This window comes from Canis lupus, chromosome 2 (assembly GCF_003254725.2).
Source record: "Canis lupus dingo isolate Sandy chromosome 2, ASM325472v2, whole genome shotgun sequence".
Classification (NCBI taxonomy): Eukaryota; Metazoa; Chordata; class Mammalia; order Carnivora; family Canidae; genus Canis; species Canis lupus.
In genome coordinates this window covers 5,275,332-5,302,155 of record NC_064244.1, presented here as the reverse complement: position 1 = coordinate 5,302,155, position 26,824 = coordinate 5,275,332, and the positions used below count along the sequence as shown (strand labels likewise).

Sequence of the window (26,824 nt, the reverse complement as noted above, 5' to 3'; positions counted from 1 at the left end):
CTAGGAATCTTGGTGTTTACAGGGTTTATTAGTAAGATAGCTGCATGTTGCTCAGAATATATTTTTCATAGAAAACACTATAATTTGTAGTTAAATTTCCTAAAAACCTCTTTTTTTTTTTAAGGTAAAGGGAAGTTTTTTTTTTTAATTTTTATTTATTTATGATAGTCACAGAGAGAGAGAGAGAGAGGGAGAGAGAGAGGCGCAGAGACATAGGCAGAGGGAGAAGCAGGCTCCATGCACCAGGAGCCCGATATGGGATTCGATCCCGGGTCTCCAGGATCACGCCCTGGGCCAAAGGCAGGCGCTAAACCTCTGCGCCACCCAGGGATCCCTAAAAACCTCTTTAATCCACAAGTACCTTATGTTGTTAGTCCTGATGTCAGGGACTGTGTGGCAAAGAACAGTAGAGTAGGAGTTGAAAGTGTTCACTTCTTGGGAGGGTTGGGGTCAGTCTTGGGATAAAATTTTAATTACATGAAAAGTTTGTCTTCAACGTCTTTATTCCTTCTTTCTATAGGCAATCCATTGTCTTTCTACTGCGGTGATAACCTTCTCCTACATTATAGTTCAAGAGAGCCTGCCTTATAAAAATACATGTAACACAATTGGTACATATAGCAATATGGTGTTTATTTTAGACATTTTGGAAAATACCGTATAGGTGGAAGAAATAAAATTCTCCTGTGATCTTGTTCCCCGGAGATAATGCTATTAACATTTTTTAAAAAAGATTTTATTTATTTATTCATGAGGGACACACATACACACAGAGAGAATGGCAAAGACACAGGCAGAGGGAGAAGCAGGCTCTATGTAGGGAGCTCGATGCGGGACTCGATCCCGGGACCCCAGGATCACTCCCTGGGCTGAAGGCAGGTGCTAAATCGCTGAGCCACCCAGGGATCCCCAACATTTTGTATTTATATTATCAAGTCTCTTTTGTCTCTTATGCTTTCTGTTTTGTTTTGTTTTTTTTGAAGTTGGCTGTATGTGCAAGCATGGAGCCCAGTGTGGGGCTCAAACTCAGGACCATGAGATTAAGACCCAAACCAAGATCAAGAGTCAGACATTTAACCAGCTGAGCCACCCAGGCACCCCTGTACTTTTTAATTTTATAATTGGGTCATTCTGAATATTGCTGATTTAGATTCTCCTTTGTTCATTTAATAGTCCTTATGGTCTTGTTATGCCATACATTTTCTGTATTTTAATGACTTCAAAGTATTCATTGTATGATATCCCATTGTTGGATATTGTTCCCAATTTTTTTTTTTGCTATAAGAAACATCATTTTTACTCTCTGCATTGCTAAAGACTATTTCGTTAAGTGAAATTGTTAGGTCAGGGGCTTGAAAAGTAGCTAAACTCTAGAAGCCGATGATCTTATGAGTAATGGTCTCAAATACAGAATCGGTGTCCTTAACCTCTTATACACCCTCATTAGCCCTATTGTTTGTCTTCAGTGAGTGTTCTTCATTGCTTTACAGAACATTTTCTTTCTCCTTAAGCATCCTGCTTCATCTCTACTCTTAACCCCCTTGCTTTCATTATGTCTTGCTTATCCAAACATCCACTCCATCATGCAATTTTAAAAACCTTCCTTTCAACTTCTTTCAAAGCTACTGACTTATTTTCCCTTTGCTTTCAGATATCTCGAAATAGTAGTCTGAACTTGTAACTGTTCTTGGTAAACTTTTATTCATACTATATCTCATCATAGTTTGCTACTTTGTACCATTTTACAGACTCACTTTGTTAAAGTTGTTGATTTTCTTCATGCTAAATACAGGCCTTTTTAAAAAGCCACATCTTTACAACTTTTCCTCAGCATCTGGTCTTGTTGAATAATTACTACTTTCAGAATGCTCCCTTGAATTTAGTGATGTTAGATTGATGGTTTTTTTCTCTTTCTGTTTTGCTGGCTTGTGTTTTATTGCCAGCCCCATAATTGACCTAATTTTCATTATGCATGCATTCTCCCAGGTCATGTTACCCATTTTCATATCTTCACCTAACAAGTATGTGTGTATGTGTGTGCGTGTGCAACCTGATAACTCCCAAATATGTCTCCAACCCTAAATTCTCTTTAAATCTTTGAAGTAATTTATTAAGTGCTTTGTTGAAATAACCCTTCTGGAGAGAATTTCTGGGACCTCTAAATTAAGATGTCCAAACTCAGCTACCCTCCCATTCCAGTGTATTCAAACTTATAGTGGATTCAGCCCCTTTTTATGAGTCTGACTCCAACCAGGAGAGAGAAGCCACATAATCATCTGAACAGTGGAAGTTTAATGCAAAAATTAGTGTAATCTTTTGGTTTAATATTTTTAAAACCCTATTTTTATAGGGAATTAGAATAACTAGGGATTGGTTAGTAATAAACTCTAAAATATACAGAACTAGCTGATTTAAGGAGTAGCTAATACACTTAGGACTGAGATAGGGCATCACAAGAAGAGTTCTTCACCGGCAGGCTGAGGTCATAACCGTTTTGGAAAAGAGGACATGGCTCACTGAATGGCTGAGAAGTCACTGGTGTCATGCTAGCTGCACTTGATGGGAATCTGCCATCTAGGGTCTCAGGGAAAGTTATTCATGGGAATGTCTCTTATTGGAAAAGCTGCTACGGCTACCCACTGTTTACTATAGGAGCCAAGTTTTAGAGCAGCTACACAGGTGGCAACCAGATACCAGAGAAACCATGGGTGTTACAGATGGAAGCCTGCTGGATGAGCACACCGGAACCAGGAGCAAAAACACTTTCCTCCTCCAGGGTCTCCAGTGCTCTTTAGTGACAAAGCTTAACATTGTCCCAGCTGTCAAAGAAAAAATATTTGAAGAGCCCGGATCACTGTTCATGGAGCAAACAAAAAGGATTAAGAGAAGCTAGGAGACAATAGATTGATAACTAGCATATCCATCCAGAACCCTTCTTCCTCTCAGTCTCTTACGGGTTTTTCCAAATCTCTATTGTTATTTCCAATTTTTGTTGGGCTTGGTTCAGGCTCATACCATTTTTTTGTTGTTGTTGTTTTTGTTCCGTCAGCCTTCTTTTATCCAGTTTATTTTATTACACAATCCAGGCCCTTTGATGATATTTTGTTTGTCCCTTACCCCAAGACTTTTTGTCATTTTGCAAATCAGTGAAGCTGTTTCTGACTTATGAAATTAGTTGCTTTCTGTTTTCTTACCACTTTTTGTTGTAAATATCTCTGTAATACCAGTCATATGTTTTATGATAATTGCTATATTTATATGTACCTTATTTTTCTTTACATTCCAAGGACCTAACAGGCAATAAGTAAGGGAAATAATTTTAAGTTAAGAATCTGCATTTCCCTTTTGAAGTCTTTGTACTGTAAATAGACTTTCTGGCTTCCCATTTTAAAAGATAACTTTTGTGGGGCGCCTGGGTGGCTCCTTCAGTTAGGCATCTGAGCTTGGGTCTTGATTTCAGAGTTGTGAGTTCAGGCTTCACATTGGGCTCTTTGTGGAGCCCACTTAAAAAAAAAAAAAACTAATAGAAGAAAACTTTTGAAAAGTACCTTTTGAGTGTTGTAGTCCTGCTCTTTTCATCATAATAATATGCTTTATATTGTGTAGTTTTTAGTACAGAGCACTTTATTTATTTCATCATGCCTTTAACTACCTTTGTACAAGTGTTAGGATGTCAGATGAGCACATGGTCTTTTCTATTGATCCATACATACCATCTTGTGAAGTAGGCAGGGCATGTCCACAGTCATTTTACTAATGAAGAAGTTGATTCTAAGAATATGTGACAAAGCACTTGTCACAAAGCTACTAAATGACATCAATCCAGAGCTATATAATTCGTGGATTATATTTATTTATTTATTTTTTCTGTGACTTCACATCGTCATCAGAAGCTGATACTTACTCTGTTTATTTTTGCTTTCCTCACTTGAATATTTAGTGTCTGGGGCTTGTCTTTTATGTCTACCTGACAGCTCCTGTGGACAAGAAAATAACTCACTTCTATCCTGTTTGTAGATAGTTTAGAACTATTTCAATGTGACCGTACTTTGTTGCCTAGTTTTCACACATTTTTTTACCTTTTCAATTTCCCTCCTTATTAAAAGTTAGATATGGGTAACTATAGCACCTCTCAGTTCAAAGAAGGATCTCAGCAATGAGACCAAAGAAGTGAGATGTCCTCTGGTAACCGCATACCCTTTTTTTTTTTTTAAAAGCAAATGGGCTTTTGTTTATGGTATTAGAGACTGAGGAAGTTTTAAATGTCCATAACTTAGAGATACTATTGGGAATACGATAATTTTAACCTTTGTCAAACCTCATGACTGATCTCCATAAAACTAGAATTATAAAAATATTTGCACCAATTTTTATTTTTTCCTATTTAGTTTTTAAATATTAGAAAAGAGGAATCAGTACATTTGTTAGATTTTTTAAAAGCTATATTATTTTGATTGATAAGAACTCTTTAATTAAATACCTTGATAATAATGCTAACTTGGTTGACTCAATTTTTTACAGTCTGTACTTAACTTAAGAGACCTTGGATTATCTGATTTAAAAATTGGACAAATTGATCAACTGGTAGACAGTCTACTTCCTGGATTTTGTGAAGGCAAGAGTGTTTCTTCCCATTGGCATACATCTCATGTCTCTGCACAGTCCTTCTTCGAAAATAAATATGGTAAGTTAGTGTATGTTTTGCTCCAATTTAAGTAAGCCGTTGTAGTTACTAATAATTTAACAGATAGCATATATTAACATTTACTGTGTTCAAGTTTTTTCCTGAGTTCTGTTCCATTCCTTTCCTTTCTTTCCTTGATAATTTTTCATATTGGAATAATTTTAAATATACAGAAAAGTTGCAGAGGTAGTACTGAAGTTCCTATATATCTTTCACCTGGTTTCTCCTAATGTTAACTGCTTGTTAACCATGGTGCATTTTGTCAAAACTAAGAAATTAACATTGGAATGATATGTTTAACTATAAATGGTATTTAGATTTTACCAAATGAAATTAAATCTTATTAAATTACTGGTTTTCCACTAGGGTTCTTTATTTGTCCCAGGATCTAATAGAGCATACATAGTATGTGATTTTAGGAGAGCAGAGGGTTGTTTTAAATTTAGGTGACAAACATTAATTGGATTCCAGGAACTGTACTAGTTCCTGAAGAAATACATTGAAGAAATAGTCGTAGTCCTTTTTTAAAAGAATGTCTGTATATTTTCTTATTTAAGTCTTGCTACAATCTGGTGTTACAATAAGTGGGTAATTTGTAGAAGGGGTTTCCGTCTCATGAATTTCTTTTTGGATGATACTTAATGAATGTTAGAACTTATCAAAATAATTGTGTTTTATTGATGGAAGAAAATATTTTAAAAATCAGTATAAGCTATAATAGCCCAGGAAAAAAGTGCGGATTTAAATAGTTTTGTGGGGATCCCTGGGTGGCGCAGTGGTTTGGCGCCTGCCTTTGGCCCAGGGCGCGATCCTGGAGACCCGGGATCGAATCCCATGTCGGGCTCCTGGTGCATGGAGCCTGCTTCTCCCTCTCCTGTGTCTCTGCCTCTCTCTCTCTGTGTGTGTGACTATCATAAATAAATAAAAATTAAAAAAAAAATCTTTATCTTTGTGATAAAGATTTATTTATTTATTTATTTAAGATTTTATATATTTATTTGAGAGAGAGGCAGAGGGGGAAGGAGGCTCTCCCTTTAGGGAGCCTGATGTAGGACACCTGAGCCAAAGCAGATGCTCAACCACTGAGCCAACCAGGTGCCCCTAAAGATTTTATGTAAGGCTGTACTTCGTACAAGCTTAATTCATTTACTCCTCATTCTATTGCCTTTATTACATATATGGGTTGTAGGGTAAATAAAGAATTTAAAAGTGAGAAAAATGAAGTTTTTGAGTTTGGGGGCTTAGGTTAGAAATCTGCTTCTATTATTTTATGTTATGCGACTGTCTTCCTGAGAGAAGTCCTGAGGCTTAGTTGTTAAGGGTGAGGAGTAGGTTAGGATCAAACTCAGTCCTGCCACTGAGCAAGCTGTGGCATTTACTTTATTCCTCTAAACTGTTATTTTCTCATTTTCATGAAGCACGAAGAAAAACTCCTTATCTTCGCAGGATCAAATGAAATAATCTGAATAGTTTACTTAGCCATACTATAATGCTTGGCTCATAGTAAAGTGTTCACTGGAGTAAAATTTTTGTTATTATCGTTGTTATGTAGTAGTAGTAGTATTACTGTTGTTCTTCTGGTCTGCATATTTACATTTCCTTTTCCTTCCTTTTCTTACATTTCCTTTTTCTTATTGCCAACTGCTTTCTTGGCTTAGGAAGGCTAGAGGTATTAAGAAGGAGTTTGTTGACTTAACGATAAGATTTCCAGAAAAATCCCTGAATTGTAACTGGGATAGATGAGAACCAGTTTCTATTGCTCCTTTCTGCTTTTTCCCTAGGATCATGGATGTGTAAAGTAAGATGGGGCCCATTACTCAACAGTGGGAATTTGAAGGATCACCAAAGTTTATGGCTTCCAACTCTGGAAGGAACTATCTTTGTACACAGTGACCAGAATCTTTGAGAAAGAGAGATAACTGTGCTTTGGTTTATAGTGTTTAATCACATAATTTATTAGAGTTTTTGAAATTGTCCCTAGGAAATAGCAGTTCTTTATGTCTTTGTGTTCCTAACTAAAGGTAACTTTAGCTAAACATACATATCTTTTCCTTTTGGTTTGAATTGAATTTCATTGGCAGCTATAGTCATATAGAAGATAAAAAAGATAATCTAATGGCCAAATGATAGTAAAGGGATAAAGAACTGTAATTAGACTAAAAGTGTTTTTAGAAACTCCTAAAAGCAGAGTCATATGAACACATAAAAGGCTAAATTTATACTTTTATTTTTCTAGTATTTGGTAAAATTATATTTTGTTACTTTTTTAGCTTGGTAAATAGAAAATTTACTTTTTTCAATTTTCCTCCAGGTTACTTAGATATGTTTACTACTTTACGTTCCTCTTGCTTGTACAGACAGCATTCAAGAACTCTTAAAAGTATTTGTTCAGATCTTCAGTACTGGCCAGGTAGGAAATAACTGTCTTTATTTTGAAAAAAATTAATATATATTTAACAAATTCTAATTTATCTTTCTTAATTGTATTAATGTTTATAAACATTCATTTGTAGCTCATGGTAGAACTGATAGAGTCAATTAGTTGGGTATGTCCATAATTTTTAATACAGTATTTGGAGTCCATTAGTTTGGGTATGTCCATAATTTTTAATTTGGAAAATACATAATAGCTGAATTTTGAATGTAAGTGATAAGTGCCATAGTAAATCAAACTTTAGGAAACTTATCTATACCTTTAACATAATTAACTAAACATATTTGTTTACTTCCCCATATTTTTAAAATTTCATTTTCAAAATTGTTTCAATTGATTGCAATGACAGAAAAAAAATGTTGAAAAAGTCAGGGCAGCAGCAGAGGGGCTTCATCAGTGGATCAGAAATTTGAGGACTTTCCCTAAGGTATGAAGTAGATGACATCACATTGATAGCAAAATCAAAGATGCATATTTATTTATTTATTTATTTATCTCTCTCCTGCTCCCCCTACTTGTGTTGGTGTGTCTTTTTCTGTCAAATAAAATCTTAAAAAATAAAAGATTTATATTAATCTCTGTTGGCAAAGATGTGGAGAAAAGGATGTTCCTATTCATTGGTAGATGTATAAATCAATAACAGTCTTTTAGAGGGCAGTTTCTTAGTGTTAAATAATTCAACCTCACAGTTTCACTCTTAATAAATCAGTCTACATGTGCTAAAAGATGATACGTACAAGAATTTTAACTGCAGCATTTTTAGCAATAAGAAAACAGGAAACCACTAACATTCATGGTAGAAAAGTGGTTGAATATTTAAATTGCTGTACAATGATAAATTGAAAAATATTAACAGCCATTAAATTGAATGCACAATCTGTCCTGTTCTGAAAAATATTCATGATATACTGTTAAGCGCACGAAGATAATTGGCAAAAAATTTTACACTACTTATATAGAAAGAGCATGTGTTCACATACATAGAAGGGTAGTCATGAAATTGTTTTTCAAAACTTTTATTCTTTTATTTTTTTTTATTTTTTTATTTTTTTTAATTTTTTTTTTTTTTTATTTATTTATGATAGTCACAGAGAGATTGAGAGAGAGGCAGAGACACAGGCAGAGGGAGAAGCAGGCTCCATGCACCGGGAGCCCGACGTGGGATTCGATCCCGGGTCTCCGGGATCGCGCCCTGGGCCAAAGGCAGGCGCCAAACCGCTGCGCCACCCAGGGATCCCAAAACTTTTATTCTTTTAATTTATTTTACATAGGCTCCATGCCTGGTGTGGAGCCCAGTGCAGACTTGAACTCATAATCCTGAGGTCAAGACCTGAGCTGAAATTAGGAGTTGGATGCTTAACCGACTGAGCCACCCAGGCGGCCTAGTCGTGAAATTGTTAACAGTGGCTACTTCTGGAAGATGCGATTGGGGTTTGAGGAATTAGACCATGACTTTTATTTGTGCTCATCAGTGAGGTTTTTTTTCTTTCACATTTTAAAACTACCAAGAAACTCTAAAGTTAATTTATAGATTCAATCCATTTTAATGACTTTAATTACCAGGGTAGTGAAGTATCAGGCAAAGAACTATGTTAAAAAAAGAGATGATAAACTAGGATGTATGGATTTGGTGTCAGTTTTGAATCTTAGGCATTTTTCTTATAAAATTTGCAATAAGAAGTAAATGTGATACTGTTCCGTTCAGTTTTCATACAGTCTCGGGGTTTTAAAACTTTGAAATCAAGAACTCGACGTTTACAGTCCACCTCTGAAAGATTAGCAGAGACACAGCATATAGCACCATCGTTTGTAAAGGTAATTAGACCTTTTTTGTTGTTTGAAAAAGCAGTAATTTTCAAATTATTAAAATGAGAACCTTCAATATCTGATTTCTTTTAGTAGCCAGTTGATTTTCTAAAGGACTAGTAACCTGTGTAATCATTATACCTACAGCTCTTCTGAGTGCCAGTCGTGTTTCTCTTGGTCTATTAGACATCTCCCTTTATTCTTTTCCCTACATACCTACCTGTGTGTTCTCTGTGTTCATGAATAGCATCCGCCCAAGCTAGAAACCTGGTGATCAACTTTGATTTGTTCATCTTTTCTCCCCTCTCACATCCATTAATCACTAAAGTCCTGTTGATCCAGCCTCTTAAACATTTCTTAGATTTGTCTCTTTATCACCAATTCCACTACATGATAGACTATAACAGTTTCTTGCCTAAAGGACTCTAGTAAACATTCATTTAGTCTCCTTGCCTTTTTTTTTTTTTAAGATTTTATTTATTTATTAGAAAGAGAGCACGTGGGATCCCTGGGTGGCGCAGCAGTTTAGTGCCTGCCTTTGGCCCAGGGCGCGATCCTGGAGACCCGGGATCGAATCCCACGTCGGGCTCCCGGTGCATGGAGCCTGCTTCTCCCTCTGCCTGTGTCTCTGCCTCTCTCTCTCTCTCTCTCTGTGTGACTATCATAAATAATAAATAAAAATTAAAAAAAAAAAAAAAGGAAGAAGAAAGAAAGCACGCAAAAGCAGGGGGAGTAGCCAAGGGAATGGGAGAAGCAGGCTCCCCTCTGAGCAGGGAGCCTGAAGTGAGCCTTGGTCCTGGGACCTCACCCCAGTACCATAACCTGAGCCAAAGGCAGATGCTTAAGTGACTGAGCCATCCAGGTGTCCCTTTGTTTTTTTAAAAGAATATTTTATTTAAGAGAGAGACTCCAAAAGAGAGAAAATCTCAAGCAGGCTTGGCACTGATGGTGCCTGATATGAGGCTTGATCACATGACCCTGAAATCATGACTTGAACAGAAGTCAAGAGTCAGATGCCTAACCAGCTGAACCATCCAGGCTCTCTTTAGTCTCCTTGCCTTTAGTTTTGTTACCTACCAGCCTCTAGACTGCCACCAACCCATCATCTGTCTAAAATGTATTAATGTAATAATAATTGGATAACTTTGCTTTATTGTCAAATTCCTACTGTAATATCCATTTGGCCTCTGCCTACCATTTTCCTATTCTCATCTTTAAATATGGCACCCCCCCTGAACCTCCACCCTACTCCTCTCTTGGCATTTTAAAGTCCTATCAAACAAGATTGCTTGCAGTTCTTGAGCACTAAGACCTGTTATTTCATGGCTCTGTTAATGTTGTTTATGTGTTGTGTTCCCTGTGGTTTAGAAATCCTGTACCCTGTGATTTAGAAATCCTGACTTCCTAAAGTAGCATTTATTTTACCCCAGACCTAAAACAACTTTGTCGTTGTTGTTGTTGTTTTTAAGATTTTATTTATTTGAGAGAGAGAGCACATGAGAGCAGAGGGAAAGGAAAAGGAAGGGGAAAGAATCTTCAGATTCTGTGCTGAGTTCAGAGCCTGAGGATAGGCTTGGTCCCTTGACCCTGAGATCATGACATGAGTTGAAACCAAGTGTTGCTTAACTGACTGAGGCACCCAGGTCCCCCCAAACCTAGAACTTCTAATATATCAAAATGATTTTTAAAAATTAGTTATTTGTGTATCTCTCTCCTCTAGTAGACTGAGATCATTCAGATCATTGGTTATTTATCTTCACATTTTCAGAACTTATACAAGGCTAAGGATATAAAAGGTTCTCACTAAACATTTAATAAATTAATGAAGTTTTTCCTCTAGTAGAGATAAAGGAGTGTGAACATCAAACCATTAAAACCCTAAGTACATACATATATGTAACCAGGTTTCAGAATAGTATTTTTGGAGAGAATTTCTGTATTTTAATTGATTGATGCAAGTATAAGGTCCAAAGTTAGTTTCTTAGCCATTAAGTAATTTATTATTGAGTCTTAGTGTAACTCTTTAGGTGGATAATAAAAATTAGAAATTCTAGAATTTTTGAATGAATTTTTTTGTGAGTGGTCACTATATTTTTGGGCAGTGTTCTCTCTATAATCAGTACTGATGCGTTGTTTGTGTATTTAGGGGTTCCTTTTGCGGGACAGAGGATCAGATGTTGAGAGTTTGGACAAACTCATGAAAACCAAAAATATACCCGAAGCTCACCAAGATGCATTTAAAACTGGTTTTGCAGAGGGTTTTCTGAAAGCTCAAGCACTAATGCAAAAAACTAATGGTAAGTTGATTTGACACTATCCATATTTGGGAAGAACATCTAAAAAGAAGTCATAGTCCTACCTTTAAGTGATTCTAAATATTTTTTCTAACAGGTATGACCCTTTTCATTGGTTATATTCCATTGTATTTGTAACTTAGGCTGTGTCAAAATGAAAATATCTATTGACACTCTCCCTTTTCTCAAATGAGAACCAAAGTCAAGGACAGAAGCATGAATGCCTTCATGAGGCTTTTGGTAACAGGGTGTTGAAAGGAAATTCTGGCAATTAAACAAAAGAATGCCAGGTTCCAGAATTGCATGTGATGAAATGTAATTACCATCAGTAACCTAACACTTTTCATCAATCTGTCATTTGTCATTATTGTCATTTGATTTAAGCTTATTTTTCCTCCTCCAGATTCTCTGAGACGAACTCGTCTAATTCTCTTCGTTTTGCTGCTGTTTGGCATTTATGGACTATTAAAAAACCCATTTTTATCTGGTAAAGGCTCTTTTTATTTTTCTGACTTTTAAAAAATCTTTTAAATAGTTGATTTTTTTTCATAGTCTGGCTAAGACTTAGGAGAGAGGAAACATTTACTGTTCTGGTGTCTAGGCCTTTCTTTCCCAAGTTAACACTTCACAGATTGGGTCAATTTGAGATTGTTTTTTTGCATTGCAGTAGAAAAGTTTTAATCTGTTATAGTTACATGCCATCTACATTGTCAGGGCTTATTATATTTACATTGTTTTGTGGATTACTGGAAAAGTTGCTTCAGACACTGTACAAATTTTAAGTTTTACTTTTGAGAAAATAATTAATATTTTGTTAAAGTTCCAAAGATTATGTTGCAGCAAAAGTGTTGGATTAACTCCTATGAGTGGTTTTTCCAGATTTTTAGAAAATTATACCTATCCAGTTATAAAAGTTAAAAAACTTGTAGAACAATTGTATAATAGCAATACAAAGAAATAGTTACTTATTTCAAAGACACTAATAAATTGATGAAAAATTTATATATAATACATGATTAAATATTTAATATACAATTAAAATCGCTTTAAATGAGTTTCGTTTTCTCAGTTTGCCAGTCTGCAATGAATAATGTCAGTTTTAAGTGGTTCCTGTTGCTTTCTCATCTATTCACTTTTTACCCTGTGTTCTCTATGTTCTTTGTGATTGATTACCTTGAGAGAAAAATACATATACAGTTAAAGAATATCAGTTGACCTGGATCAGGACTTCATCCCAGAACTTGTATGTAACCCCAGATATTTTAAGTTTTTTGTGGCATCAAACCTGAGATGAGATTTTAACATTCAGGAATATTCTTTTGATAGCTAGAGTCAGCTTCTCTTGTCTCCTTATTTTCAAAACTGAACCAGTATAGGGACACTGAGTGATATTGGAAGGGTGGGATGAAATCTGGTTATTCTTTTATGTTTCTTAATTAATTTCTTATGTTAAGCAAAGTGTATATCAAAATATGAAGTGTGTTGCTTTTGGGTAATTAATTTCTTACAAGGTTCAAGTTGTTTGGCTGTATTTAATTTGCTTTATTAAGTCCATTTGTGTACATCCTTAAATAAACAATTTAGTGGACTAAAACTATTAGTGTCCATTGTAGAATTAGTGTATAACATTTGCTCTTCCAATTTGTATATTCTTGATAAGTGTTTTCTTGTTATCTCTGTATTTTTGCCTATTGGTTTTTTGGCATCCAAATTTCTATCTTTTTTTTTTTTAGGATTTTATTTATTTATTTGACAAGAGAGGGAGAGAGCACAAGCAAGGGGAGCAGCAAAGGGAGAGGGCGAAACAGGTTCCCCGGTGAGCAGGGAGCCTGATGTGGGACTCCATCCCAGGATCATGACCTGAGCTGAAGTCAAACACTTAACCAACTGAGCCACCAAGGCACCCCAAATGAAATTTTTTTTTTTTTAAATGCGCTCTCCTGGGCTGCCTTCTAAATACCTACAGACCTGAAGTTTTGGGCATGTCCTGGGAACTTGTATTAACACATTTCTCAAGTGATTTTTATGCACATTGGAGTTTGAGAATGTTTTAAATATCTATTGTTAATAGTACAGGAGAAGAGGGAAATAATATTTCATTTTAATTGGAACATATAAAGATGTCATTCTAATGTGAATCATTTATTCCTTGTACATAGTCTAGAAATCCAGAAGACCTAGTGTCTGTACTTCACTGTGAATTAATGTATGTAAACTTAGGTATAGTTTTTCTTTATTTTCTTACATGTCAATAATAAGATGGTTGGAATTTTATGAATCTATCAAATATATAAACATTTCTTTTCTCCTTAGTCCGCTTCCGGACAACAACGGGGCTTGATTCTGCAGTAGATCCTGTCCAGATGAAAAATGTCACCTTTGAACATGTCAAAGGAGTAAGTTTAAAAAGATTACCCTTCTTTCTTCAAATATTATCTCATTATGTAAGGCTAATATTTGATTTTAAAGGTATAAAGTAGAAAATATACATATTGGTCTCTACTCCAGTTCCAGGCGCTAAAACTCTTATAATTCCCTAAATGACGAGCACTGGGTGCATCTTTGGTTCTACAGTTTAGTCTTTGAGACCCCAGTGTTTGACACAGGGCTCTGAATCCCTAGGAACTTTCTGGGTGTGCTCTTGGATGGGTGTATGGAGATTAGAAAAGACCAAGTCATGATTGGAACCTTGGAACTTTAAGCTTCATTACATGTTCTCCAGCCCTCCTTTAGATATTGGGATAGAAGAAATAAATCTCTGCCATCATGGATTTTTAATTCTGACAGAAATTGGACAATGACACAGCATATAAGAAATAATAGAGTATGTTATGGGGGAAAAATGGAGCAGGTTAAAGAGGATTAGGAGTTTTGAGAGAAAGGTCACAATTTTAAGTGGGGATGTTCAGTGTATGATTGAGAAGATGACATTTGAGTGAAGATTTGAAGAAGATGAAGTAAACCATGCATGTATTTTTTTTTTTTTAAGATTTTATTTTTAAGTAATCTCTGTAGCTATCGTGGGGCTCGACTTTACAACCCAGAGATCCAGAGTGACATGCTCTACTGATTGGGCCAGCCAGGCGCCCCCATAACATGCATGTATTTGAGCAAAGAACATTTCTAGCCAGAGAAAGAGAGCAAAGATCTTGAAGAATTAATGTGCCTGATTTTTTTACTGACCAATGAAAAAGCTACTTTAATACAGAACAGAATGAGAGCTTTTCCTCTTTACGCACTGAGTTCTCTATCTATGCATAAATATTTTTCATGACCTATTTCACAACTATTAGGGAATAAAGTATCAGGAATCACTATGATAATTTTATACCAAGTAATCTTTTCCTTCCCTTTGCAATTTAAACAGCTGTGAACCCTGTTGGAATCACAAAAAAGGGAATAATTGAGGAAGAAGTTGGTGCAATGAGTATTTGAAAACTTGAGTCATTAGTGCAGAAGGCCCTTCCCATTTTGTTTAAGGTGTGCAGTCAGAGCCTGCTTTACACTGAACCTGACTGGTCAGCAAGGCATTCTTACTTTCTCCCTGCAAAGTATATATTTCATTACTCCGTATGCTACACTTCTTTTGGAATGAGTCCACTTCTGAGTACGAAGCTAAAGAAGACATGCTGATAATACTAGAAATGGAAACATCACAAAATTTTTAGATTGTCAAAAGCTTTCTGTGCGAATATATACAAATATTACAATTATTGCTATAATTTTATATTGTTACCATTACTATAGGACCTATATAGACCAAAATAATTTTCCATAATAGGTATGCCAGTAGGTGATACCTGTGATCAGTTTTGCCGAGTGTTAAAGAACTAATATAGGCATGTCATTTCCTTGCCTAGAATTTCTGATTATATAGGAATAATTTTATATATAGCTGCCATAAAAATACTAACAAGGGCTTTTATAACTTCATTCATTGCCTTAATCCCCTAAACTCTGTTTTCCTGTGTAGATCTTACATATTTCTATTGGGAATTTTCTTAACACTGAGATTGGGCAGAGAAAATGTAATCTGAGTAATAGGTGACATCTAATTGTTTTCCTCTTTCTTACAATTTAAAGTTATTCATTACCTTGACCAAATGTAGTTTGGCTTCCTTTTAGTATATGGATGTCTTTGAATATTTAAAAAACTTATTTTAATTGATAAAGAGCCAAATCTCTCTTCTTTAAAAAATATTTTAAAAGATATTTATTTATTTATTTATTTATTTATTTATTTATTTATTTATTTATTTATTTATATGAGAGGGAGAGAGAGAAGTGGGGGGGAGGGGCAAATGGAGAGGGAAGCAGACTCCCACTGAGCAGGGTGCCTGACTCAGGGCTTAATCCCAAAACTCTGAGATCATGACCTGAACTGAAGGCAGCCGCTTAACTCGTTAAGCCACCCAGGAACCCCCAAATCTCTTTTAAAACATAAATTTTATTGAAGCTCAGCATTCACACAAAGCTGCACAAGTCATAAGTCTATACCTTAATAAAGTTCACACAGTGAACTCATATTGGCACTCAGCTCACGAAATAGAATATTGCTAGAAACTTTCTAGTGCCCTTTGTTTTCCCACCCCAAGCATGATCATTGTTCTGATAACATCTATTAATTTGGCCTGCTTTTGAATTTTGCATAAATGTAATACATGTAGCATATATGGGTCATTTCACTTAAATGATGTTTGTGAGATCTATCTGTTTTTACATGGAGTTGTAGTTTATTTATCCCCATTGCTTGGGGGATGACTTTCTTGTGATATGACTATCACAATATTGTGTATTCTACATTAGGTAGACATTGTGTTGTTTCTAGTTTTGGCCCAAATACTGCTATTGTAAATTTTTAAAAAATATTTTATTTATTTACTCATGAGAGACCCAGAGAGAGAAAAAGAGAGAGAGAGAGGCAGACACAGGCAGAGGGAGAAGCAGGCTCCATGCAGGGAGCCCAATGTGGGACTCAGTCCTGGGTCTCCAGGATCAGACCCTGGGCTGAAGGGGGCGCAAAACTGCTGAGCCACCTGGACTTAGGCAGCGGTTCTTAACTTATATCTGAGTTTTTCAAGTTAAGCTAATATTCTGCTTGCCGTCTTTTTTGACCAGATTGGGCTTTATTCTTCTTAGGGATCTCAGTTCTACATGATTTTTGTATTTGGGATATTAAATCTTTTAAACTTTTTTGCCACACCCATTTACCAAACAATCATTACACTATACTTTAATTTAGGCACCATCCTTTGGGCATTTCTAGGAACTATGTCATTTGTAATCTAATGGTAATTCCTTATAATGAAAATAATTTCATAATTAATCACAAATTAATGTTATAACTTAAATACAGGCTCCCTTCTCATTGATATATATTAAGCCCACATAATTTGCCCTTTAAGTTTATAAGCCAGGTCAAAAGTTCTGGAGTTGAAACTTGGTAGGTGAGTCTTTCTGTTTATATCAAATGCTGCTGACACCTTTAACTAGAATTGTGAATATAAGTCCTTGTTAACTGGAGGAAGCACTGTTTCTTGAAAATGTAATAAGAGTACTTTTGTTGGGTCATGTAAGGAGACTGTATAATTGGCAAAAAGAGTCCAATGAAAACTCTGTTGTGTGTGCATTTATAAGGGAGCCCTCTTGTATACTTCTTTCACTGAAACAAAGAGACAGCCAAGATAATTTCCAGTTAAATTTACTATTTTCTAGTTAAATTTACTATTTTCAAAAAGGAGGCCTTGATAATCTAATCATTGCTTAGAGTTATTTGATAAATTGTGTCACTTTAGGTGGAAGAAGCCAAACAAGAATTGCAGGAGGTTGTTGAGTTCTTGAAAAATCCACAAAAATTTACTGTACTTGGAGGTAAACTTCCAAAAGGTAAGATATCTTCCCTTTACCGTGATTTGACATAAAAAAAATACTGTAATCCGTTGCTAATTTATTTTTAACAGATTTAAAGCTTAAAGTTTAGTTCTTAATTTCTTATTTTACAAGTAAGTCTTCATTCTGAACATACCATTGTATAACCTTTTTTGAGAGGAGTGGGGATTTTTTTTATTACAATTTCAGACTAAGTTGTGAGAATAGTGCAGAGAAAACTGTACTCTTAACCAAACTCAACAATTTTTCAGCAGTTTGTGCCATCTGCTCATCCATTTTCTTCACATAAATGTATTTTTAAACTATTTAAGAGTAGATTGTAGATATCATACTCCTTTAACCCCAAATACTTCCTTATGTATGTCCTAAAAATAAGAATATTCTATTACATAATTCCACTATAGTTACTAAAATCAGGAAATTTCGCATGGTTCTAAAACTATTAGGAAATTCAGTTATATTCAAATTTCAGCATTTCTCTTAATAATTAAGGTCCTCTCATCCACCATCCCCAACCCCAGGTTTAGGACTCAGTGCAGGTTTACACATTTAGATTTTTCTTTAATCTTTTAAAAACTTATTTATTTATTTGTTTATTTATTCATGAGAGAAACAGAGAAAGAGGCAGAGACATAGGCAGAGGAAGAAGCAGGCTCCTCACAGGGAGCCCAATGTGGGACTTGATCCCAAGACCCTGGATCATGCCCTGAGCCAAAGGCAGTCTCTCAGCCACTGAGCCACCCAAGTGCCCATATTTATTTATTTTAGAGAGAGAGAGAGGAAGCAGGAGGGGAGGAGCAGTGGGAGAGGAAACAAGAGAATTCTCAAGTAAACTCCCCATTGAGTGTAGAGTGGAACACGGGGCTCAATCCCAGGAGCCTGAGATTATGACTTGAATCAAAATCAAGAATTGGCTACTTGTACATAGTCTAGAAATCCAGAAGACCTAGTGTCTGTACTTCACTGTGAATTGAGCGACTGAGCCACCCAGGTGCCCCTAGATTTTTCTTTAACCTGAAAAAAATTCTCAGCCTTTATTTATTTATTTATTTATTTATTTATTTATTTATTTATTTATTTATTTATTTACTTATTTATTTATTTATTTATTTAAGAGAACACACACACAGACACAAATGTGCTTGTTGGTAGGGGGACATAGGACAGAGGGAGAGAGAGAACTTAAAGTAGACTCCTCGCTGAATGTGGAGCTCCACTCAGGATTCAGTCTCAGGATCCTGAAATCATGGCCTGAGCCAAAGTCAGATGCTTAACTGATGAGCCACCCAGGCCCCTTTCTCAGCCTTTTAGTATAGGAATAGATGTAGATCTTTTATGACCTTAAAAATTGTGTAGTAGACTACACACTAATTTGTAGAATGTTCCTCAGTTTGATGTTTTCTCCAGTTAATATGATTTTTAATGATTGTTGTGATTTATAATAAATATAGTGATGACAGCAATAGATTTGTCTTCTGAACAAGGTGACTTTTAGAACACACCTAAGGTTAGAAGCTGGTTGTCAGGAAAATCAACCATGTGATTAGAGGGCTGGAACTTTTAGTCTCCCTGTTGGCTATCTGGGAGGGGAAAGTCACTGGAGGCTGAATCAGTCATGCTTATGTAATGAGTCGTGCTTATGTAAAAAAGCATGTTTTTATGCTTATAAAAACCCAGAAGGATAGGATTCAGTGCTTCCAGATTGGTGAATATGTGCAGATGTGGGAAGAGCGGCATATCTAGAGAGGGCACAGAAACTCAGCAATCCTTTTACCTTTCCTTACCATATGCGTCTCTTCCATTTGACCGACTCTTGGCTGAGTTGTATCCTTCTATAATAAACCAGCAATCTAGTAAGTAGAATGTTTCTCTGAGTTCTGTGAGCCATTTTAGCAAATCAAGTCCAAGGAAGCAGTCATTGGAACCTCCTCTCTATAGTCTGTCAGTCAGAAGCATAGGTAACAACCTCGTCTTGTAGTTGACATAGGGAAGGGTGGGGCTAGAGGCAGTCTTTTAGGACAAAGTGCTTAATTTATGGTGTTTGATACTATTTCCAGGTAGGTAATATCATAATTGAATTGAATTGTAGGACACCCAGCTGGTGTTGGAGAATTATTTGTTGGTATGAGGGAAAAACCATATGCTGGAATTGAGTACAAGATTATGACTTCATGAGGTCCTTGTACTATATGATTGTTCTATACTATAATCATTAATATTGAACTTTGAAATGGTTTCCAATGTTTTGCTGTTAAAATTAGCAGTGTGTTAAAATTAGCCTGGGTGGCTCAATTGGTTAAGCATCTGCCTTCAGCTCAGATCATGACCCCAGGATCCTGGGACTGAACCCTGCATTGGGTTTCCTGCCCAGTGGGGAGTCTGTTGCTCCCTCCACCTCTGCTCCTACAGCTGTGCCTACTTGTGCTTTCTCTCTTTCTCTCAAATAAATAAATAAACAAAATATTTAGAAAAAAATAGCAATGTGGAGGCTGGGCAAAATGTATGAAAGGGAGAGGGAGAGACAGGCTTCTATTTGTAGAATGAATAAGTCAGAGGAATAAAAGGCCTAGGAAATATAGTCCATGATATTGTAATAGTGTTGTATAGTGACAGATGGTAGCTACATATGTGATAAGCACAGCATAATGTATAAAGTAAACTTGTTAAATTACTGTGTTGTATACCTGAAATTAATGTAACTGTGTGTCAAGTATACTCAAACATTTTTTAATTCAAAAAACAAAAATCTATGATGATCATCTTAATATCTCAAGGCTTTGCCCACATGCTTAATTATCTCATTAGAATAAATTCTGGATTTACTCATTTATTTATGCATTATTCTAGATTCCAATTCTAGAAATGGAATTGGTGAATTAAACGGAACAGTAAGGGCAGCCCCGGTGGCGCAGCTTTTTAGCGCCGCCTGCAGCCCAGGGTGTGATCCTGGAGACCCTGGATCGAGTCCCACGTAGGGCTCCCTGCATGGAGCCTGCTTCTCCCTCTGCCTGTGTCTCTGCCTCTCTCCCTCTCTCTCTCTCTCTCTCTGTCTCTCTGTCTCTGAATAAATAAATAAAATCTTTAAAATAAATAAACAAATAAATAAATAAATAAATAAATAAGTAAATGGAACAGTCATTTTTTTAATATATTTTTTAAAATTTTTATTTATTTATGATAGTCACAGAGAGAGAGAGAGAGGCAGAGACATAGGCAGGGGGAGAAGCAGGCTCCATGCACTGGGAGTCCGACGTGGGACTCGATCCCGGGTCTCCAGGATCGCGCCCTGGGCCAAAGGCAGGCGCCAAACCGCTGCGCCACCCCGGGATCCCGGGAACAGTCATATTTAAGATTTGTTTTTATACTGCTCACTTGAATCTTCTAATTCAAGATTTATTTTTTTTAATTTTTTTTTATTGGAGTTCAATTTGTCAACATATAGCAGAACACCCAGTGCTCATCCCGCCATAGGATTCATTTATTAAAGCCAATACTATGACATCGTAAAGGACATGTTTAAAATCATAAAATAGGTACACTTTTCTTACTAATCACAAGGAATATTTATAAAATTGTGGGAAAATTCTCAGGTACCAAAATATATTTTACAGAAATTGATGTGATGATTTAAATGAGTTAGGAATTATCATAATGTGGCAATACAAGGGGACAGTCTTAGGGGTATTTTTCAGCAGATTTGCTTTAGGAAGAGTTTTTATGTTTAAAATATAGCATTAATGCTTTTCTTTTCCTTTTAAAAAAATGATTTTATTTATTTGAGAGAAAGAGCACACAAACAGTGGTGAATGAGGGGCAGAGGGAGAGGGAGAGGGAGAAGCAGACTCCTTGCTGAATAGGGAACCTGACTTGGGACTCTATCCCAGGACTCTGGGATCATGACCCGAGCTGAAGGCAGATGCTTAACTGAGCCACCTAGGCACCCAGTTTTTTTTTTTTTTTTGCCTTTTTAAATGTAGTCTGAAAAATGAAAAGTTGTGGAAACCAGAGAATTCAGTCATTCTAACTTCCAAAAAACTTAACTGCTGTTATGAAAATTTTCAAACATAACAGAAAAATTACAAAACTGTAGACACTAACTACTTTATATCTAAATGCTTTGTTATGTATCACCTAGGACTAAGGATATTTTCCTAAAGAAGGAGGATAATTTATCCTGCCAAATAAAAATTAAATGTTATTTCCTTAATATCTTGTATTCTAGTATTTTTTTCAACTTTTCATCAGCTATCCCTGGAATTTAATTTCTTTTTTTTTTTTTAAAGGTTTATTTATTTATTTATTTATGATAGACATAGAGAGAGGCAGACACAGGAGGAGGGAGAAGCAGGCTCCATGCCGGGAGCCTGACGTGGGACTCGATCCTGGGATTCCAGGATCGTGCACCGGGCCAAAGGCAGGCGCTAAACTACTGAGCCACCCAGGGATCCCTCTTTTTTTTTTTTAAGATTTTATTTATTTATTCATGAGAGACACAGACAGAGAGAGGCAGAGAGATAGGCAGAGGGAGAAGCAGGCTCCATGCAGGGAGCTCAATGTGGGACTCCATCGCGGGTCTCCAGGACCACGCCCCGGGCCGAAGGTGGCGCTAAACCACTGAGCCACCTGGGCTGCCCTGGTATTTAATTTCTTAAATATGTTTTTCATGGAAGAGTATCAGGTCAAGGGTTCATGCATCACATTTGGTTGTTTAATCTCTTAATTTGTGTTTATGTGAATTTTATCTTATTTAGTGATAAAGAGTTTGTCATTCCATTCTCAGGATTCTGAATTGTCTATGATGAGATATAAACAGTATTTAAAATGATAGAGGGAAATTATTTTTGAAGATCTGAAGTGAATTATTCTAGAGACATTTGTTTTCCTTTGTTTCAAAGTATTGGTTTTGTGCCTTCAACCTAAAAACTATATATTAATAACTGTTTTATAGATTCACATTAGGGTTTATTTTAATTTGTTGTATTTTATTTATTTTATTTTTTAAAAGATTTTATTTATTTGAGAGCACATGAGAGAGTGAGCATGAACAGAGGAAGGGTAGAAGCAGAGGGAGAATCAGATTCCCTGCTAAGCAGGGAATGCGAGACTCGATCCCAGGAGCCTGAGATCATGACCTGAGCTGAAGGCAGACACTTAATGACAAGCCACCCAGGAGCCCTATTTTTATTTTTTTAATTTGAATCATTCTATTTTTTTTTTTTTTTTTTTTTTAGGAATTCTTTTAGTTGGACCACCAGGAACAGGAAAGACACTTCTTGCTCGTGCTGTGGCTGGAGAAGCTGATGTTCCTTTTTATTATGCTTCTGGATCAGAATTTGATGAAATGTTTGTGGGTGTGGGAGCCAGTCGTATCAGAAATCTATTTAGTATGTTTTAATGTAGCTTTAATACAATAAAAAAAATTTGTTAATTTTAGGGGGAGAGCTTCTTACCCTTTCTTTGCTATTTGATTATGATTGATAGCTGACCTAGCTAATGTGTGAGCTAAAACAGAACTGTACTTTTTTCTCAAATAGAAGAGCTAGGAGAAGCATTAGATGAGGTTGGGCCTGTTGAAAAGCTGAGTTTTTTGTTGTTGCCCTTTTTATCTTATTCATCAATTCAATATATGAAATTAAAGAATAATTAGCCTCACACCCGATTGTATATGGTTTGTACAGTTGGAAGAATGAATACTAATTTGTTTTTATTATATATCATTCTGTGTAATATAGTTTTGTCTTTGAGATTATTGTTCTTAAATCAGTTATTTATTCATTCATTCATTTATTCATTTAATTTATTTAAATGTATTCATGAAAGAGAGAGAGAGAGAGAGATAGAGAGACACCAGGCAGAGGGAGAAGCAGGCTCCATGCAGGGAGCCTGACATGGGACTCAATCCCAAGTCTCCAGGGTCACGCCCTGGGCTGAAGGCAGTACTAAACCACTGAGCCACCTGGGCTGCACTTAAATCACTTTTTAAAGAAAGAGATCTCCTTTTGTGGATTTCTCCTTAATGAATGTCTTGTTGGCTTTTGACAATCTGACAGGTTTTTAATATATATATGATTTTGTTCAGAAAGTATTGATTTCATTAAATTCCTTTGAATCTTTTCTCTTTTCCTAGGGGAAGCAAAAGCAAATGCTCCCTGTGTTATATTCATTGATGAATTAGATTCTGTTGGTGGAAAGCGAATTGAGTCTCCAATGCATCCATATTCAAGACAGACTATAAATCAACTCCTTGCTGAAATGGATGGGTAATTGAATCTCCCTCTGTCTTTTGGAATATGGTGTTGTATTTGTTAACCATTCAAGATATAGCGGGGCATCTAATTGGCTCAGTCAGTGGAGCATGCAGCTTTTGATCTTGGGGTTGTAAGTTTGAGCCCCATGTTGGGTATAGAGGTTACTCAAAAATAATACCTTAAAAATAGGAAAAAATATAGGCAATAGAGAGTAGTCCCTGTGCAAGAAGTCAAGACAAGCTGCATTTTCTGTATTGTATTGTTTCCATTACTAATGGAGTGATTGATGTATCAACTCTTAATTGGTGATCTCTGCACCTTTTTTCATTATGAAAGGAAAGTGATGTTTCCAGTTGAGAATAGTAGTGTATTTGGTGATGTAAAGGGATCATATGATGGTCCTGACACAATTTGTGACTAGCTTTTAGTGTTGTGGTAGATTTAAAGTTGTTTTTTTTGTTTTGTTTTTTTTTTTTAAGATTTTATATATTTATTCATGAGAGACACAGAGGGAGAGAGGCAGAGACACAGGCCAAGGGAGAAGCAGGTTCCCTGCAAGGAGCCCAATGTGGGACTCGATCCCAGATCCCAGGATCACACCCTGGGCCAAAAGGCAGATGCTCAACTGCTGAGCCACCCAGGCGTCCGAGATTTAAAAAGTTTTCATCATATAAAAAGCAAGAGGTGGGGTTGCTTTGAAAGAAGGAAAAATATTTTAAAACCATATAAGTAATTTTGAAACAAAGTCTAGGAGTAAAAATTTCAATTGGTAAACTTGAGAAGAATTCTTCACAAATTAGTCAGGTACCCAAGCCTTTTCTGTTAGGTCATCTCTTGCTAAGCAGAATAAATATTGTGAAGGCATGTAATCATAGGACTTTTTGATTTATTAATAAGAGTTTTATTTTAGTATGCTGGCCTAGTAACATTTGTCCCTTTTAAGAAATAAGATGTTAGTGGATAAAAAAGATCAACCTCCGTTTCTTTGCCGTTACTAAGTTTAATGATAGACCATTTTATGTAGAGCATTTCTATATGTGTACTGTTTTAATTATCAGTGAAAAGTTACTTTTTTTCTTTTTTAAATAGTTTTAAACCCAATGAAGGAGTTATCATAATAGGAGCCACAAACTTCCCAGAGGCATTAGATAAGTACGTATTAAAAGACTTTTTTTTATAAGTATTGATACATACTAAAACATGGATGAACTTTAAAAGGAGGAAGCTCAAAAAAAAAAAATAAAATAAAAATAAAAATAAAAAAAAAAAGGAGGAAGCTCATCACAAAATACCACATATGATTCTGTTTATATGAAATGTCCAGAATAAGCAAATCTGTAGCGACAGAAAGTAGATTCTGGTTGCCACAGATGGGAAGAATGGGGAGTGACTGTTGGTAGCTGTGGGGTTTCTTTTGGTGTGGAGGCATAAAAATATTCTTGACTTAGATTGTTGATAATTGCACAACTCTGAATACATTAAAAACCACTGGATTACCTCCTTTAAATTCTGGAATATGTGAATTAAATTTCAGTAAAGTTGTTAATTTCTGAGAACTTTGTATCATAAAATTTTGGGGGTGGTAGGATTTTAAAAATAAAACTTACTATAATTTTAAATTTTTGTTGATTTTGTCATAGAATTAACTCATTTTAATTTGATGTAATAGTTTGTTTTTGCCTAAGTCTCTAGTTTAATATTCTGTACTTAATAGTAGTTATGATAGGAAGCTTTCATAGTGTAGATCTCCTGATAGACTGCTCTAGAATTATTGTTCCTTGAATGACCAGATTGCATGTTTTTGTTTATAAGGGTTGTGTACTATCTGTATCAGCCTTTGATCTGTCATCTGGTTATTGAAACTGTTACTTGAGCCATGTTTTACAGGAAGCTATCTGAATATTGGTTTAGTTCAAAACTCCAATTTAGGGTGAAAAAGATGATGGAGATTAAGGAATGCACCTGTTGTGATGAGCACTGGGTGATGTGTGGAAGTGTTGAGCACTGTATTGTACACCTGAAACCAATATAACACTGTATATTAACTGTACTGGAATTAGAATAAAAAACAAAACTCCAGTCTAACCTCTGGTTGCTAATATCTTTCCATCCGTATTCAGAGTTAGTCCTTTGAACTAACTAGTCCAGCATATTCAGGTTATTAATTTATAGTTTCTTTTTATATTTTCCCTTTAGTGCCTTAATACGTCCTGGACGTTTTGACATGCAAGTTACAGTTCCAAGACCAGATGTAAAAGGACGAACAGAAATTTTGAAATGGTATCTCAATAAAATAAAGTTTGATCAGTGTAAGTCTAATTCCATTAACACAAACTTTATTATTTCTATAGAATGGTAATATTTCATTCCACCATTTGTGGTCCTTACCTTAAAAATGTCTCAAAAGACCGGTTTGTTATATGTCCTTTTTAAAATGTTTATTTCATAATTCTTGTATATCTAGGAAATTGTCATTTGAATCCTGATTGTAAAGAATGTTTTCTTGTTAATACCCAGATAAATAATATTTGAAGATAAATATATAAATATTTTTAAGATGAATGTAAAATATGAAATAGTAGAAAAAGTGTATATAATCACTTTGGGTTGAAAAGAGGCAAACTGTAAAACGAAATACCTGAAAATATTATGGGCCCACTTACTTAACAAATGTAGCTATTAAGCTGCAGTATTTTCACAGATAGATGAATCAATTTGTAAGAACCAAATATGTTCCCTATAATAAGGGGAACTCTTACAAATGTACATATAATACTAAATACTTAGGTATAAAATATTTCAGGATGAAATTCGGAAAATGTCTGTGAGTTCACATTTTTAGTTTGTGCTTAGGTGAGTAACAGTTTAGGTCGTAATTTGAAGGTTTACAAATCATGTCAGGCAACTCTGCATTTCTTTGTTTTTCGTAAAGTTATTTAAATTTAAAAACTTTTGTAATTTGTCCCAATGGTAATTTTAATAGCATTTTGGCTTTTTTCCTTTAGAAAAAGTAAGTTTATTTTGTAGTTTTAGCAAAAAATAAATATTTTAAGTTCTAGTTCAGGATTGCTGTTTTCTTTTGGAATGTGAATTATTTATGAAGAGCTATTTTGGAATTTTAATATTGCGATTGTCTACACAGCTGTTGATCCAGAAATTATAGCTCGAGGTACTGTTGGCTTTTCTGGAGCAGAGCTGGAGAATCTTGTGAATCAGGCTGCATTAAAGGCAGCTGTTGATGGAAAAGAAATGGTTACCATGAAGGAACTAGAATTTTCCAAAGATAAAATTCTAATGGGTAGGTTTTCTCTCTCCCCCACCCCTTTTTTTTTTCTGTCTTACCCTGTTCATTATAGTAGAGAATAAGTTCTTTTTAAATAAAAGGTTATAAAAAAGAAAGGTACAGGAGCAAGAAAATATATATACTCAAAAATAGCCATCATTTGGGTCTCATAGATAACAAATACAG

The 26,824-nt window shown here is 35.4% G+C and overlaps 1 protein-coding gene across 4 annotated transcripts in view; it reads left to right on the top strand.

Moving 5' to 3' along the window:
- Positions 1–26,824, top strand: part of YME1L1 (YME1 like 1 ATPase) — a 44,239-nt gene that overhangs the window by 11,027 nt on the left and 6,388 nt on the right. For 2 of the 4 annotated variants that reach the window (XM_025463870.3, XM_049096882.1), the window contains 12 exons: positions 4,522–4,684; positions 6,996–7,094; positions 8,824–8,933; positions 11,071–11,221; positions 11,622–11,705; positions 13,532–13,614; positions 17,014–17,104; positions 22,339–22,491; positions 23,235–23,367; positions 24,445–24,507; positions 25,552–25,664; positions 26,498–26,653. In XM_025463870.3, the coding sequence (XP_025319655.1) occupies positions 4,522–4,684; positions 6,996–7,094; positions 8,824–8,933; positions 11,071–11,221; positions 11,622–11,705; positions 13,532–13,614; positions 17,014–17,104; positions 22,339–22,491; positions 23,235–23,367; positions 24,445–24,507; positions 25,552–25,664; positions 26,498–26,653 (1,399 nt within the window). The remainder of the gene's footprint in view (positions 1–4,521; positions 4,685–6,995; positions 7,095–8,823; positions 8,934–11,070; positions 11,222–11,621; positions 11,706–13,531; positions 13,615–17,013; positions 17,105–22,338; positions 22,492–23,234; positions 23,368–24,444; positions 24,508–25,551; positions 25,665–26,497; positions 26,654–26,824) is intronic. The other 2 variants (XM_025463869.3, XM_049096880.1) reach the window with 2 other exon arrangements.